A 17934-nucleotide genomic window follows, 5' to 3' on the forward strand; every position below is an offset into this window, starting at 1 on the left:
AACGGAGGGACGTGCAGGATGTCCTACAAGCTTGATACTCTGGATCCTGTCGTTGGGCTTCAGCCAGGGCGTTGTAATCCAATCCCAGTTGAACGGCAGCCAACGTGTTTCTTGACAGGGCATCGGCAACGGGATTCATTTTCCAAGGGACGTATTGGAGGGTGCAATTGTATTCAGCCACGGCGGAGAGATGTCGGCGTTGACGGGCGGACCAGGCGTCAGCCTGTCGAGTGAAGGCGTGCACCAGAGGCATGTGGTCTGTGCGAATGACGAAGGGCGTACCTTCTAAGAAATGGCGAAAGTGACGGACAGCCAGGTGCACCGCCAGCAATTCTCGATCGAAGGTAGAATAACCCGATTCTGCCTTGGACAGTTTTCTGCTGAAGAAGGCCAATGGGCGGGGCGAGCCTTTGACCACCTGCTCGAGTACTGCACCAATAGCGACGTCGCTGGCATCGGTGGAGAGAAGGAGAGGGGCGTGTGGGATAGGAAAAGTGAGAGCCGCAGCAGTTGATAGGGCCTTCTTTGCATTGCAGAAGGCCGCTTCTTGAAGGGGACCCCACTTCAGGTCCTTTGGCTTGCCCTTGAGGGAGGCGTAGAGGGGAGCAAGAGTGGCGGCAATGGCTGGCAGAAAGCGGTGATAATAGTTGATCATGCCCAAGAATTCCTGCAGAGCTTTGACGGTCGAGGGCGTGGGGAAATTCTGAACGGCTGCTACCTTCTCAGGGAGGGGATGGACTCCTTCAGGAGTGATACGGTGCCCTAAGAACGACACTTCGTTGGCGCCAAAGGTACACTTGTCGTACCGGACTACAAGGCCGTTTTGTTGCAGGCGGTCGAGCACGATGCGCAGGTGACGGAGGTGTTCCTCTTTTGAGGAGGAGAACACAAGTATGTCGTCCACATAACATACACAGAAAGGGAGGTCCCCTAAGATGCCATCCATGAGACGTTGAAACGTTGCCCCAGCATTACGAAGGCCAAAACAGGAGTAATTGAAGGTGTATGTACCAAACGGAGTGGTGATGGCGGTCTTGGGGATGTCTTCTGGGTTCATAGGCACCTGATAATACCCCTTCAGGAGGTCAAGCGTAGAGAAAACCTTTGCTTTGTGCAGGTAGGAGGTTACATCGGCAATGTTTGGGAGGGGGTAGTGATCCGGTTCTGTTTGCATGTTCAGGCGCCTGTAATCCCCGCACGGACGGAGGGAGCCGTCTTTCTTCAGAACGATGTGTAAGGGCGACGACCATGGGCTGGAGGCCTTTTGGCAAAGGCCCATTTTCTCCATTTCGACGAACGTCTGTTTGGCGGCTGCCAATCGTTCCGGTGCCAGACGTCTGAATTTTGCGAAGACTGGGGGTCCCGTCGTCTTGATATGGTGATAAATACCGTGCTTAGCAGGAACCGTGGGCGTTTGGCGAAGTTCTGGACGGAAAACTTCCGGGTACGACGTGAGGAGGTGGGCGTAGGCATCCGTGGGTGCGCTGATGTGGAGAGCGAGGTTAGAAGGGGCGGGTTGAAGAGGTGTCGACAAGTACGAGTCTGCGTTGACCAATCGTCGGTGGGCGACATCGACCAGAAGGTGGAAATGAGAGAGGAAATCCGCACCGAGGATTGGCATTGTGACGTTAGTAACGAGAAACTTCCAATTGAATTTACCGTTTCCGAACGATAATGTGAGGCTCTCGTAACCGTAGGTGGGTATCGCAGATCCGTTGGCAGCTACCAAGCGGACGTCGGCAGATGTAGACAGACTACGTTGTGCCTTGAAGAGTTTCCTTGGCAAAAGCGAACGACAAGCACCCGTGTCTACCAAAAATCGCACGCCCGTTCCTGCATCCTGTAAAAAGAAAAGATTAGAAACATGGGAGGCCACCGCCACAAGCGATGGCCTACTTACACGTTTTTTGGCCACTGACAATCTTTGGCACATTTCTTCGCGGTTGCCTCGAATCTGAAGTGGTAGTAGCAAAACTGCGGTGGATGGGAGGTAGTAAGTGGCTGTAGAAGTCGTTCGTTGGGGCGCGAGTGATTGGTGGGTGGTGGGCGGCTTTGTTGCCGCTTCGGCACGTCACGGGGTAGGCGTGTATGTCCTACGGCATTCATGTCAGCTTCGGTGTACGTTGAATAGGCATCCTCGTCGTCAGGGGTGGAGGCGTTGATGGAGGTCTTGAAGTGGCTGTCCATAAGGGCGTCGGCTTTGGTCATCAAGTCCTTTATGGGTAAACTATCGACATCGGGTATGGCAGCGCGCACAGGTTCAGGTAAACGGCGTATCCAAAGGGCACGGAGTAGGTTCACCTCACGAGGAGAGCCGTCTGCGGCAGGTTGAAGGCGAGCGATACTGGTCATTTCCCTGAGGGCAAGCGAAGCCCTTTGGTCCCCCAACGGTTGTTGCGAGAGCTGAAAAAGCTTTGCTATACGGGCGGCTGGCGATGGCGAGTACTGTTGCAGAAGGTATGATTTGAGGTCGTCATACGCTATTGGGGTGTCTCCTTGTTCACAAAGCCAGTCGGATATTTCTGGGATGGTGTCCTCGGGTATCGCCGCGAGAACATAATCCGCTTTGGTGGTTGAGCGAGTCACGCCCCTGATACGAAACTGGACTTCTGCGCGCTGAAACCAAGCAAACGCCTCTCCGCTGGCAAACGATGAAAGTTTGAATGGAGAGGCCGTAGCGCCAACTGCCGTAGAGTCCGTCATAGTACCAACGATGGAGGGGCGAGGGGGTGGGGGTGGAAGGCGGTGGAAGCGAGTCGACTTCCGGGGTCACCAATGTGACGTGCCGAGAGAGGAGTTGTGAAATCAAAGGCAGATTGGAAACGACTGAGTTATATTGTTGTGGTACACTCTCCTTATATACAAAACATCAAGGCAACAGGACATGACAAGTTCACAAGACAGACAAAATCACAGAGGAAAAACCAGACTTGAATTTTCATGTTCGTTTTAGTGCGAGGGAAGAGCGAAGATACAACCATAATATATACAAAAGGAATTATGTACAATTGTGTGAAACACGGTTGGTACAGGTGAGTGAAGTGATATTGGGGTAGGTCATTCAATTGATTCATAATGAGATTTCCAGTGAAGTGATTTTCATATAAACGATTAAATAGACAGGTAAAAGATAAATATACTTAAGTCAAATAAACGTATATATTAGAAGGTATGATGAGATAAAAATTTTAGCAGGATTATGTTTATTGTTAAAACTCCAAGGGACATAAAGTTCGATTAAGTAATAAAGGGACAAATAAAAGAAAGTGGAATAGATAAGTATTGACAATTATTAGATGCAAACTCAGACAAAACTTGGTGCATGACTTGACGTGATTTGAGCCACAGCAAGGCTAATTCCGTTGTAAACGAATGTTGATGATTAGGTTATTAAGTGCAAGCTTAAACAAACTAAGTACATGACTTGGTGTAATTTGAGACACGGCAAGGCTGATTCCGTTGTAAAGGAATGTTGATGATTGGGTTATTAGGTGCAAGCTTCAACAAAACTAAGTGCATGACTTAGTGTAATTAGAGACACGGCAAGGCTGATTCCGTTGTAACCGAATGTTGATGATTGGATTATTAGAAGCAAACTTAAACAAAACTAAGTACATGACTTGGTGTAATTTGAGACACAGTAAGGCTGATTCCGTTGTAAGCGAATGTTGATGATTGGGTTATTAGATGCAAACTCAAACAAAACTAGATGCATTACTTGGTGTAATTTGAGACACAGCAAGACTGATTCCGTTGTAAACGAATGTTGATGATTGGGTTATTAGGTGCAAGCTTAAACAAAACTAGATGCATGATTGGTGTAATTTGAGCCACAGCAAGGCTGCTTCTGTTGTAAACGAATGTTGGTGACTGGATTACTAGACACAAACTTAAACAAAACTAAGTGCATGACTTGATGTAATTTGAGCCACAACAAGGCTGCTCCTGTTGTAAACGAATGTTGGTGATTGGATTATAAGACGCAAACTTAAACAAAACTAAGTGCATGACTTGATACAATTTGAGCCACAGCAAGGCTGCTCCCGTTGTAAACGAATGTTGGTGATTGGATTATTAGACGTAAACTTTAGAAAAACTAACTGCATTACTGTACTTGGTATAATTTGAGCCCCAGCAAGGCTGCTTCAGTTGTAAATGAATTTTGATGATTGAATTATTAAATGCAAACAAAGATAAAACTAATTGCATGGCTTGATGTAATTTGAGCCACAGCAAGGCTGCTTCAATTGTAAGCAAATGTTGATGATTGGATTATTATAAGCAAACTTAAACAAAACTGAGTGCATGACTTGATTTAATTTGAGCCACAGCAAGGCTGCTTCCGTTGTAAACAAATGTTGATGATTGGACTATTAGATGCAAACTTAAGCAGAACTAAGTGCATGACATGATTTAATTTGAGCCACGGCAAGGCTGCTTCTTTTTCAAACAAATGTTGGTGATTGGATTATCAGACGAAAACTTAAACAAAACTAAGTGTAGGACTTTATATAATTTGAGCCATAACAAGGCTGCTTCCGTTGTAAACGAATGTTGGTGATTGGATTATTTGCTACAAACTTGAACAAAACTAAGTGCACAGCTTTGTGTAATCTGTGCCACAGCAAGGCTGCTTCCGTTGTAAATGAATGTCGATAGTTCGATTCATAAATGAAAATAGAAATGAAACTAAGAGCTAAGCCATAACAAGGCTGCTTCCATTGTAAAGGTAATCAACAGAAGTAATATCCATTAAGTTAATAAATAAGTAGCCGAGGGACGGACAAACAACATCCTTAGTGAACAAGGAAAGACCCATGACACACATGGCCTCGTTACATGACGGCGAAGGACATGGTGTGTGGAAGACGTCCATGAGGGACGAACAAACAACATCCTTGGTGAACAAGGAAAGAACCTTGGCCCCCATGGCCTCGTTACAAGATGACGAAGGACCTAGTTTGTGGAAAATGTCCATGATGGATGGACAAACAACATCCTTGGTGGACAAGGAAAGACCTATGGCACCCATGGCCTTGTTACTGGACGGTGAAAGACATCGTGTGTGAAAGAGGTCCATGAGGGACGAACAAATACCATCCTTGATGGACAAGGAAAGAACCATGGCACTGATGGCCTCGTTACAGGACGACGAAGGACATGGTGTGTGGAAAATGTCCATGAGGGACAGATAAACAACATCCTTGGTGGACAAGGAAAGACCAATGGCACCCATGCCCTCATCACCAGATGGCGAGGGACATAGTGTGTGGAAAATGTCCATAAGGGATGGACAAACAGCATCCTTGGTGGTCAAGGAAAGACCAATGGCACCCATGGCCGTGTTACAGGACAGCAAAGGATATGGAGTGTGGAAAATGTCCACGAGGGACGGACAAATAACATCCTTGGTGGACAAAGAAAGACCAATGGCACCCATGGCCTCGTTACAGGAAGGCGAAGGACATGGTCTGTGGAAAATGTCCATGAGGGATGGACAAACATCATTATTGGTGGATAAGGAAAGACAAATGGCACCATGACCTCGTTACAGGGTGACGAAGGACATGGTGTGCGAAAGATTTCCATGAAGGACGGACAAACAACAGCCTTGGTGGACAAGGAAAGATCAATGGCACCCATGGCCTTGTAACAGGACGGCGAAGGAAATGGTACGTGGAAAACGTTCATGAGGGACGTACAAACATCATCCTAGGTGGAGAAGGAAAGACCCATGACACCCATAGTCTCGTTACAGGACAGAGAAGGACATGGTTTGTAGAAAACGTCCATAAGGGACTGACAAACATCTTTTGGGGGGCAAGTAAAAGAACCATGGCACCCATGGCGTCGGTATAGGATGGCAAAGGAATTGGTGTGTGGAAGACTTCCTTGAGGTTTGAACAAATTACACCCTTCCGGTAAATGGAAAGATGATATGAAGTACTGTACATATAATCTCATCAAAAGACAATAACAGACATGATGAGCCAACAATGTTCTCGATTGACAAACAAGTAGTATCCGCTAGAGGAAGGGGAACATTGCATGACCTACATCAAAACAAGAGAAGAAGGTATGAAGTTGAGTATGATACAAACCCTTTAGAATGGGAGAGGGACCACTGCTCAAGATGCAGAAGTGTACCTCAACACAGAATGTTCACAAAGCACAAAAGTAAATACTAAGCCAACTCTACGGACTCGAGTGAAGATTATCGCTCGAGATACAAAAGAAAGTGTAGCGGGTGAACCCAATCCTGAACCTGTAAAGTCCTTTCGATCGGCAAAGGATAAAGACATAAGGAAGTGGCAAGATGTTCGCAAATGGGGAAGAATCGTAGATGATGATAGCGACTCTAGTGACAATGTACATTATTTAAAAATGGATAACCTGCATAAGCACAGGAAATTGACTTCCAAACAAACACCCAGACATCACCAAGAGGAACAAGCCAAATTGGGAGACCATACCAACACTAAGACTCCAAGCTCAGAAAAGAACCTAGGTTACCTGGCCGAACTCCTAATAGAATAGGAGAGCTTGACCCAATCAAAGTTACTCAAGTTTCTCAGAAATAGTGAAGAGGAATACTGGGCATTTCTCAGAATGTTTAATCAAATTTACATAGGAAACAATGTTATGGATGCGCACAAATTCAGCAGGGAAATGACAAGTTTGGGAACATTTATTATTGAAACAATTTTCCTCAACATAAGGGATGAGACTGTCGAGATGCAAGTCCGACAATTTCGGGGTGTAGACACTCAAGAGGATACAGACAAAAGGGGAAAATACATCAAAGATTACAAGGTTAGGCGAATATGGAATGCACAAGAAAGGTGTGTTGGGACCCAATACCAGTTTCCAATACCTTTTAGGGAGGAAGTGTCTATGGCGTAATGAAGAAATGCGACTACAATATGCAAAAGAAATGGATAGTTGATGAAGAAAGGATACACAGAACCAGCAGATCATTGAATAGCCCCAGTAAAGGATGGTATCTTCCACATCATCCGGTATTTATTACGAATAAGTCTGATAAAACCAGAGTGGTTGCTGACTGCACTGCTTCATTCAAAGGTGTATCATTGAACAGCCAAGTCATGCAGGGGCTGGATATGATGAAGGATTTACCGGGAATCGTCATCAGACTTAGGGAAGGAAAGGTGGCAATAGCAGCTGACATAGAGGCCATGTATCATCAAGTGTTTGTAAATCCAACTGGCCGAGATGTGTTTCAATTCCTTTGGTGGCCACAAGGAGGTCTTGACAAAAACCCCAAGCACTATTGTATGACAGTTCATATATTTGGAGATGTATGGAGCCCTGCGTGTACCATCTTTGAATTAAAAGGGACACTTCATAGAAACTGTAATGATGCAGCAAAAGAAGCAGTTTCTAACTTCTACATTGATGACCTGCTTCACTCAAGCTGATGAAATTGCTATTAAACTAGCTCATGGATTGCAAGTAATACTAATAGGGGCTGGATTTCTCCCAACTAAATGGATGAGCAATTCCATATATGTGATCTCCATTTCCCTCCAGAAATGTATCTGTGAAAGATGTTGACCTTTTTTAGGAGAAGACTACCCATAGACAGGGCACTAGGTTTACTATGGGACCTCGACAAGGACTCACTGATACACCGTACGTCTACCTACTACGAACCTTATAATTGAAGAGGGATCCTGAGCATAATTAGTTTTGTCTACGACCCCTTTGGCACGTTAGTATCCTTCACAGTAAGAGCAAAGATAATCTTTCAAGACGATATACGCTGAAAGATTACATAGGATCGGAATCTCTCACCAGAAAATAAGTTAAGATGGGTTACATGGCTTTTGGAGGATTAAGCCTTAGAAGGACTAGTCATTCCCCGACAATACGCGACAGGAGGCCTCGGTGAGAGGGACGGGATAAAATTACATCATCTCTGTGATGCCTCTCAAGCTGCATATACCTCAGTGTCTTACACATGAAACAAAGTAAACAAAAATATAGTAGCATGGATTTAGCACGCACAAGTTTAGCACCAATCATGACGTAATCCAAGGTACGTCCTGAATTGTACACAGTAGTTTTGGCTGCTAAGACAAGTGTCAAGATTAGGAGGGTGATAAAACAACCTGTCAAACACTCCAGCTTTCGGTCAGATAGTGAAATAGTTCTCCAATACATTAAGAGCACCGAAACTCAATTTCAAACTCTCATTGCTAATCAATTAGAGATGATTCATAGGCGCTCCAAACCAGAACATGGCAGCATGTTAGTTCAGAACAAAATCCAACAGATAATGCCACAAGGGGTCTAATAGCCCAGGACTTGCTTGCTGGCAGAAGATGGAGACACTGGGCCAATTTTCCGGAGCAACCTTCAACCTGTTGGCCATCACAACCGTTCGTTCTGGAGGTACCATTTGACGGCCCCGAAGTCAAGAAGAAACCTCCACTATGACAACACACACAACCAACCAATAAAGATAAACTCTTCCATCTTGGTGCACCCTTCAGCATGCTACAACTTGGATGCTCAAATTCTAGTACTGGCTCAGATCTGGAAAGGCACACCCCACCAACCTGCGACTCACAGTGTTAGAAATTCAAGAAGTCAAGGAATGTACTGTAAGGGCCCTCCTGCAATGTAGATTTGGAGATGTCATAGCAGTGCTGCAGTCAGGGAGGTTGACAAATCAAAGTTCAAGCCACCGGCTAGAACCCTATCTTGATGAGTGGGGACTCAATACGGGTAGGATGTTATCTCCCAAACATGACCCTAGTGGCACGTTGTGTACAATCCTCTTGCCAAAACATCATCACATCACTAACTTGATAGCTCTAGATGTATATGCCTTTCTAGCGGGTCACTCAGGCCGCGAGCATAAAATGGCTTCATTACAGCGTTATTATTGGGTCATAGAAGGTAACTCAACCATTGACAACATTCTCTGAGCATGTATCATTTGCTGTAGGGTGAACAGAAAAATAGCCCTCCAAAGGAGCAGTTGATGCCTGCCGAAGTCCTACATCGCCATTTTGAAACATACACAGCTTCTGACTGATAGGTTTTGGCACAGGTGGAAAGTAGAGTACCTGCAAACACTTCAACTGTGCCAATGCAACATCAAGACTACACAGAATTTTTCGCTTGATGACTAAGTACTCATTGTGGATTCCAGTCTACCATGAGATCGTTGGAAATTGGGCAGAATTTCAAAGGTCCTACCGGGTTGTGATGGGCTTGTAAGGAAGGTACATGTACGCACCTCCACTGGAACACTTATCAGACCAATCGTGAAACTGTGCCTGTTTGAAGTTTGATTGACATACTAAGAGTAAATAGAATCAGTAGTGAAAAACTGGGCATAGTATGCCCAATGGGGGAGTGTAATCGCCATAACAGCAAATGTAGAATAAGTATATGTGTGAAATAAATAATATAGCTATACTAAAGAGAGGGAACTAGAATAAAAAGTTAAAAGCTAGCGAGAGAAAATGTGCTTAAGGAAGCACTCATCCTGGGCGCATTAACCTTTAGCCTTGACACATGTCAAACACCACCATAGGAAAGAATCAAGCCATTGATATGCGGAGCATAAACACATCTCCATCGTGAATGTATAACGTAGTTGTGAACGAGAATTTGCAGAGAATACACACTGTAGAGCAATCTCCAAAACTACCACAATACTGCATCGTGTATGTATAATTTTGTACCCAATTATGTAATATGTTAATATATTAATAACTGTAAGTTAGAGGAGGCTATAACGATCACATACAAATCATTGTGTTACTCATTGTCTGACACATGGATTTTAGATCAATAACATGTCAATTTGTAATGATACTAACTCGCATATTGTCCATGTCACCAGGTTCAATCACGACAAATAAATAGTGAATTCAACGCTGCGGTATCAATTACTCCACCATTAGTCGCTAGAGAAAGAGAGACGACTATATATATATATATATATATATATATATATATATATATATATATATATATATATATGTGTGTGTGTGTGTGTGTGTGTGTGTGTGTGTGGTTGTATGTGAGTTCATAAAAAATTAGATACAATTTACTATACAACACAAAGAGAAGTGTTTAATACAGAATATCTAAACTGGTGCCATATGAGTGTTAATAAACCTACAGGTAGTTTGTAATGTAAATATTCTCTCTCTCTCTCTCTCTCTCTCTCTCTCTCTCTCTCTCTCTCTCTCTCTCTCTCTCTCTCTCTCTCTCAGTAAAAAAATAAGTTAGCATTAAAAAAATGACATGTAAAAATAATGATATAAACAAGCAGTTTTGAAATATGGTTGTAAGAACAGAAAATTCCTTTGTGAATTGCTGCTTTTTAGATGTGATGGAGAGAATTTATTAGTCAATAATTGTAACGATAGCAACAGAGATTTTAAAGTACCCCATCGCCTTGAAAAGATAACGAAAGTCACGGTGTCTCTAAATACTTTTTACTGTTTTAGCGTAAGTGATTATCTTACTGTAACCTTCTTTTCCACCATTATCACTACATTACGCGGTCAGTTGCCTGATGCAACCTCTTAAGGCCGGTCTACACTATCACTGGGTATTTTGGGTGCTGTAGTAAACAACTCATCAGTTTCGATAGATGGCGGTAAAGTATGGTCGACACCACCATTCAGCAATTTGCCTGTTCCGTATTCACACTGCAATGACTACCCTACGTTCTCCCCACAAATGATGTTGATTAATTTTATGTTCTTGCATATACTTGATATGATTTTTATACAGGGGCATACTATTCAAGTTAAATATAAATTAACGTATTTAGGAAAGTATTGTGAGATTCTGATCAATTACTCTGAAAATCTTAAAGGAGGATTAGTTTTATTTGTCAACAGCAAATCCAAAGTGGACTAAATTCCGAAATTGATGTAAATGTTTTTTTTTTTTTTTTTTTTTTGTCCATGAGCCAAGCAAGATTGGACTGTCATATTGAGGGACTAATAACCACTATGTTTTTCAGTAAGCTTGGAATATGGGTTGTATGGAAATATGTGATGGACATTGCAGAAGCCCAGCTTAATAGCATTTTGGCGGTCATCTTTGAAGGTGGCTGCCCTAACCAATAAATTATTATGTATCTCCAAAGAATGCTTCTTGTTCACTTTTAATTCAGTAGAAACAATGCCTAATTGTTATGAATTTGTTGTATATAACATAATGCATCAAATGGCATACTTTTGGGGTGGTCATCTGTTATTTATTTGTTTATATCCAGTAAAATATTGTGAAAAATTTGATTTCTCTCTAATTTGTTTTCATTATTTTGTGCAAATAGTTCCATTTTCATTATATTATTTCATGTTTTGTTCATTTTCAACCTCTGAATAGTGTTATTTGTTGAAATATCAAATGGTCACCATATATTTCTCTGTTCACAGCTTTGACAAATTAAAAACAAGTGTCATATACATTTATACGTATATTGATATGTATATATACCATTACCTATGTATTTAAGTCATTCATTTTGTTCATATTAGCTCACTTATTCAATGCTTTGTCATTTTTTGTGTTTTGAGAGAATTTAGAAAAGAATTAATAAATATTTATAATTAATGACACATTTAATATGATGGCGATATAATATTTGAAGGGCCCAAAATATTTGTTTCAGGCTTGACATTTGGCTACCAAAATGGGTGATGAAGAAGTTACAACAAAGCGACCAAGAATGGGAAAGTGTCCACACTGAATGAACTAAGTAGTCCTCAAGATGAAGCCTCCTGGATTACCCTACGTGAAGCTGCAGAAATAAGAAACTTTGAACCAATACTAAGCTTAGCACAAGAATTCCCAAAAGCTTTATCAAGTGTACTATATCACAGAAAATGCAGATCTAATTTCACTCATAAAAAGGCCCTTGATAAGCTAAGAAACCAAGAAAGTTTGGAACTCAAAGAAGATGATGCCTTTAAGCCTAGGCAATCATCCCGACAAGACCCTGCCCCTCAATCTACAGTGTATGATAAGGTGTGCATATTCTGTTTAAAAACATCAAAATATGTGAAACATACAAATACTAGGGAGCTATTAAAACCAGCAGTTGAGCTAAGAGCTGATAAAAGGATTAGGGACATTGCCACTCAACGTATGGATGAAAGAATCCTTGCTATCACATCAAGAGACATTGTTGCAGCAGAGGCACACTATCATAAATCCTGTTACAAAGGCTACACTCGTACAGAACCTGAAAAGAGTGATGACAACCAGCAGGAAGAGGATGCTTACCAGAAAGTGGAGAAAGCAGCTATGAAAATGTTGATTGAATTTATTCGTAATGATCTTTTCAATAAACCACGAATTCTTCCCTTAACTGAGCTCACATCAAAGGTTATAACCTTCATGAACCAGAAAGGAATATATGAAGTTACGGATGCCACAAGGAACCATCTACGCCGTAAACTTGAGGCTGAGTTTGGAGAGGCATTACATTTCTTCACCATATCTCGCCTGGTCTATCTGAGATCTGACAATTTGTCATACGAATCACTCATTAATGAAAATGTACTGTTAAAGAACAAACTTCAGGTATATACCCAAATTGATGACTTTGATTGTTTAATAGTCAAGATTGCCCAGTTTTTACGCCATGAAATAAAATGTGAAATCCCTGAACAAACATGGCCTCCACACCCTCAAGAACTTAGTGAAGGATATTTGCCCATACCAGACAATCTCATGAAGTTTCTCTGCATCTCACTTTGTGGAAAAGAACAGGCACCCACGTTGCGTGTTAATAGGTTGTCATGGTCTATTGCTCAAGACATTATCTCTGGTGTGACTGTATGTAAGGTGCTTACACCCAAGCATGTCCTGCTTCCTTTGGTTGTAAAAACACTTACAGTAAATGTTGAGCTGATTAAAACATTGAATCGATTGGGACGTTCATGTTCATATTCAGTTTTAGAAGAGATTGACACTGCACTCTGTCTTGAAAAACTAGAGAACCCCGATAACAATAACCTACCATTACCTTCAGATATCCATCCTGGTGTTCCTACAGTGCTAGCATTTGATAACATTGACAGACAAGAGGAGGTACTCAGTGGAGCAGGAACTTCAAATCGAGTGAATGGAATAATTGTACAGGCCAAATCGATGACATGTGCCCCACCTAAATCACAATTATTCATCAGCAAAAAGGACAAGAAGAGAACAATCAGATCCTCTGACATACCACTTCCAGTGTATACTGCAGGCAAAAGGAATGGTCCAGCACCAGTAACACCAGCTGACCTTTCTGCAGTATTAATGGATGCTTCTTGGAGGGCACAGCAGAGAAATATGCTATTTATAATAGAGCGGGCACAGGACCCAACAAATCAAACAGTAAGTTCGTGGACAGGCTTCAACATTTTAACCAGAGACAATATTCCAGTTGCATCAGACACAGTTGGGTACCTACCAATCAATAAATGCTCCTACAACAGAAATGACAACTTTACAGGAAATCCTCCATCAATCCATCACTATTCGGTCATCACTCCATCTAGAAAGCATAGCGGTTGTCCTGGATCAAACTTTGTTTGCCAAGGCAACAGAAATTGCTTGGAAGTATCCAGAAAAATATGGAAAGATTGTATTAATGATTGGAAATTTCCACACAATAGGCAATTTTATGTCTACAATTTGAAAAATTTATGGTGATTCAGGACTACGGGATTTAGATGTGGAATCTTGAGTTATTGCTGAGGGAAATATTAACAAAGTGCTAGAAGGAAAATAATACAACAGAGCAGTACGTTTTCATAAGCTCATGTATGAAGCCTTAATGAGGCTTGCCTGGCATGCATTTCAGGAATGGCTAGAAGATAAACACCCTGATGCTCTACCATGTTTATCTGGACCTAAAGGTGTACTAAATGAACTGCATCAGAACATTTGTGCTTCAATTTATCATGATTTATTGGAAAACAACTCTTGCAAAAGAGTCTTGCAGCTGTTCCATGAATATGTGTGTGACATGAAAAACAAGGGTCCGTTGGCATCATACTGGATGACATACATAGAAATGGTTGAGACACTTCTTGGGCTCTTGCGAGCTGACAGGGAAGGTGACTGGCTGCTTCATATTGTATGCATTCGTGAGGTCATTCCTTGGTGTTTTGCGATGGACAAAACCAACTATGCCAGATATCTCCCTGTGTACTATGCACAGATGACTCATTTGAAGGAGAATTTTCCACAGTTGTATGCTCATTTTCTTAATGGTGGATTTTCAGTACAACTCAGTTCAACTAATCCATTTGCACGCATTGCAGTAGACCAAACTACTGAAAAAACTGTCAACAAGGACACCCAAACTGCTGGTGGTACACGTGGATTTAGTCTTAAACCTGGTACTGTGTCTCGGTATTATTTAACAGCAGAACACCAAGCTGCAGCCTGCTGTGAGGCAGTTACGGGAAAGAATATCCATCCATTGTTCAAGTCTAAGTTATCCAGACCTTGAATCAACTCGCATTATGAGAGATGAAGCTGACGTATCATCACTAGTAGATCTGCTTGAAAATAACTGGATCAATCCTTTCCAGCAAGACCCCTTAGATGTAGTCAGCCTTTCCACTGGAGCAGCTGCACCCCCAGAGGTCTCCCAGGATTTATTGTCAGCAAAACAAAAGGGAGAGGAAGCGTACCTAAAGTTTAAAGTACAGCGTCTACAGCAGGGGGAGGTATATGATTCCATAAACAGACTGAGCCTGAAAACCTTCCACAACATGAAGAAAGGAAGAATTATCAAGGGAACAAAGACTGAAGTAATGCTCAAGGCAAATCACCGGGATTTTTGGTAACATGCTTCTGACAGCACAGAACCGTAAGTTGGACATGTTAAATGTTTTCAGTCACCCTCTTGGTCCTCTACCTTGGGCACTAGCTAATACTGATGGCACTGAAGAAAACCAACAAGGCTGTTTTGGAGAAGCATTTGGAAGGAAAAGTACATCCAGCAGAAGAAATAAGTGAGCCTCATGCTACAATTATTGATGCCATGGCTCTCATTCAAAAGACCCAAGGAGAGAATCATACTTTTGATGAGTTATCAGATAAAGTGCTTAGCCAGATTCTTTATGCAAGCCAAAAAATAAAAGAATTGGTATAGTGTTTGATATCTATACAGACCAATCAATCAAGACTGCTGAGCGGGAAAGCCGTGGACATGGTTCACAGATGGGTATAGCATTTAAGCAGATTAGACCAGGCCATAAGATAAAGAATTGGAGGAGACTGCTCACTTGTACAGGAAGCAAGAACAACCTGACTGCATTCCTGGCTGAAAGCTGGAAAGATCCAGAGAAAAGAGTGAAACTTGGAGCGAAAGTCATGTTTGTAACATTTGGAAACAAATGTCTGAAACTCACCCAGAATGACTGTCTAATAGTTGAAGAACTGGCATCAAGTCAAGAAGAAGCTGATGCTCGTTTGCTTCTATATGCTAAGCATGCATGAGAAGAATCCAACTTACTGCTATTAATATCAGATGACACAGATTTTTAATCATTTGTCTTGCTCTAAGCCATCTGATAAAGAGTCAAATATTCATAAGAAGGGGCACTAAACTGCTCATGAAACTGGTCGACACCAGCAAATTGAAAAGTGCTATTGGGGATGGTGTGAGAAATGCGTTATTTGGCCTTCATGCATGGACTGGATGCAACACTATTAGTGCATTGGCTGGACAAGGCAAGCTGAAGGCATTAAAACTAATCATTCAAAACCCGAAATATCAAGTGGCTTTCTCTGAACTTGGTTCAAGTTGGCAGCTTTCTGGTGCAATATATGAACTCATTGAAGAATTCACATGTAAATTGTATTCGCGCAACACAAAGTGTCTGAGAGTTAATCAACTAAGGTACGAAATGTTTCAGAGCCGCCAAGGGGATGTTGAATCAGGCCAGTTACCACCTTGCCAGAACACTTTGTACCAGCACACACTTCGTGCTAATTACCAGTCAGCCATTTGTAGGAATAGCCTTGAAAACTTCCCTTGTATTACAAATCCAAATGATGGATGAATGGACAATGATTGAAGGGAATCTGCTGATTCAGTGGATGACGACTATGCCAGCCCCAGAAGTTGTCCTCTGTTTAATGTCCTGCAAATGCTCCAGACAGTGTCAACCAGCAAACTGCTCATGCATTATAAATGGACTTAAATGCACAGCAGCCTGTAACCTTATAGTATGTTCCAACATGGTTGATGAAGAAGAAGAAATGGAACTAGATTCTGAGGATTCCGAAAGTGATGAGGACTGAATATCAAATAGTGGATCAGGTACAAAAAGAGAACACCCATTTCATCATATGTAATGTGTGTTTTTAATATGCCATAATAAGTTTATAATATGTTGAATTTTACTCAAAACATAAAACAATTTACTAGGGACAGTATGTATGCCATAATATATACAAGTATATGTATATATATATATATATATATATATATATATATATATATATATATATATATATATATATATATATATGTGTGTGTGTGTGTGTGTGTGTGTGTGTATATATATATATATATATATATATATATATATATATATATATATATATATATATATATATATATATATATATATGTATAATTCAATGTCGTAGATGGAGGGGAATATCTGAATCAGATTGCACATGTCTTTTGTATGTAAATATTTCCTGTGGATTAGCAGATATCTTTACAAGGAGGTACTTAATAAGGCTAAGAGTCAGGTAATACTTAAGTAAGAACTAAACTTATGGACAAATACAAGGAAAATGAAAAAAGAAAAGTTGAAAAAATGCAAACATTTTTTATTTTTTATCATATTTTTTATGATTTAAAAATAAATTATGCTAAAAATTCACCCGAAAGTATGTATTTCTCCTTGATAATCTTGTATACTATAATATCAAACAATTAGATTTGATCTGAAACAAAATTATGGAAGGCAGGAGGCAAATTTCTGACATTTTGCCAATTTTGGTAAAAAACGGCGGCCATAAGCTGGACTTCTGAAATGTCCATCAGATGTTTTCATGTACCTCAGACACTAAGCTAACTAAAAAACATAATGGCTATTAGTCCCCCTTGGTGGTAGTCAAATCCAAAATTTGAGTGTCTGGCTCATGGACTAAAGTGCTATATGCAAAGTGTCACGTGTTATGATTAAAATTTTGAATGTATATGAGAACAGCTGTTTATTAGTGACATTTCATATTTCTTAAGAAATAACTTAATTAATTAAATAATGGGAGGGGACTGGCATTGCATTACAAGCATGAGAGATTGTTCGAATCCAGATAATGACTTGTTGTCAAAATTACTTTTGAATCTAAAGAATAGTTTGAAATAGAAAGATGCTTGGTTCATTATGTATCGGCAAAACGGAGTATAAATTTCTGAGAGAGAATTATGGTTCCAGACTGGACAGTTTTTATAATAAGATTTCTAAGATAATGTCTCTAACATTTAGACAATTCCTTTGAGTTGGTCAGATCACTGTGCTGTAAAATTATCGTTAAAAGTAGAAAATATTATAACAATAGGGAAAGGATATTGGAAATTGAATTGTAGTATACTTGATAATGACATTATTGCAAATAATTTCTGTGTATGTTAGAAGTTAATTCAGAACAAAAAAAAAAACAATAATAACTTTAACAATACAATTCATTGATAGAAATTTAAAAAGAAAAATTAACTTAAGGAAAAATACGCTTTGTTAAATTTGCTAAATTTTCAATATAAACTAGAAAATGGAAAATTCATGTTAAATCCTTGTAATCTTGATATTTTTAATCAATTAGAATTAAGAATAAATTATATTCAAAATGAAACATATAAAGGAATAAAGGTGAGGGCAAAAGTGGATACCCATTTCAAACGTGAACAGG

The 17934-nt window shown here is 40.7% G+C and overlaps 1 protein-coding gene across 1 annotated transcript; it reads left to right on the forward strand.

Moving 5' to 3' along the window:
* The first annotated feature begins 6902 nt into the window (after positions 1–6902).
* LOC137646414 (uncharacterized) lies at positions 6903–7439 on the forward strand. The gene has a single exon (XM_068379515.1). It carries the CDS (start codon positions 6903–6905, stop codon positions 7437–7439), a length of 537 nt encoding a protein of 178 aa, XP_068235616.1.
* The last annotated feature ends 10495 nt before the right edge of the window (positions 7440–17934 follow it).

The sequence above is a fragment of the Palaemon carinicauda genome, chromosome 9, assembly GCF_036898095.1.
Source record: "Palaemon carinicauda isolate YSFRI2023 chromosome 9, ASM3689809v2, whole genome shotgun sequence".
NCBI classification, from domain to species: Eukaryota; Metazoa; Arthropoda; class Malacostraca; order Decapoda; family Palaemonidae; genus Palaemon; species Palaemon carinicauda.

Coding starts and splice junctions, on each gene's coding strand:
- LOC137646414 (XM_068379515.1), top strand. CDS start 6,903: ATGAAGAAATGCGACTACAATATGCAAAAGAAATGGATAGTTGATGAA.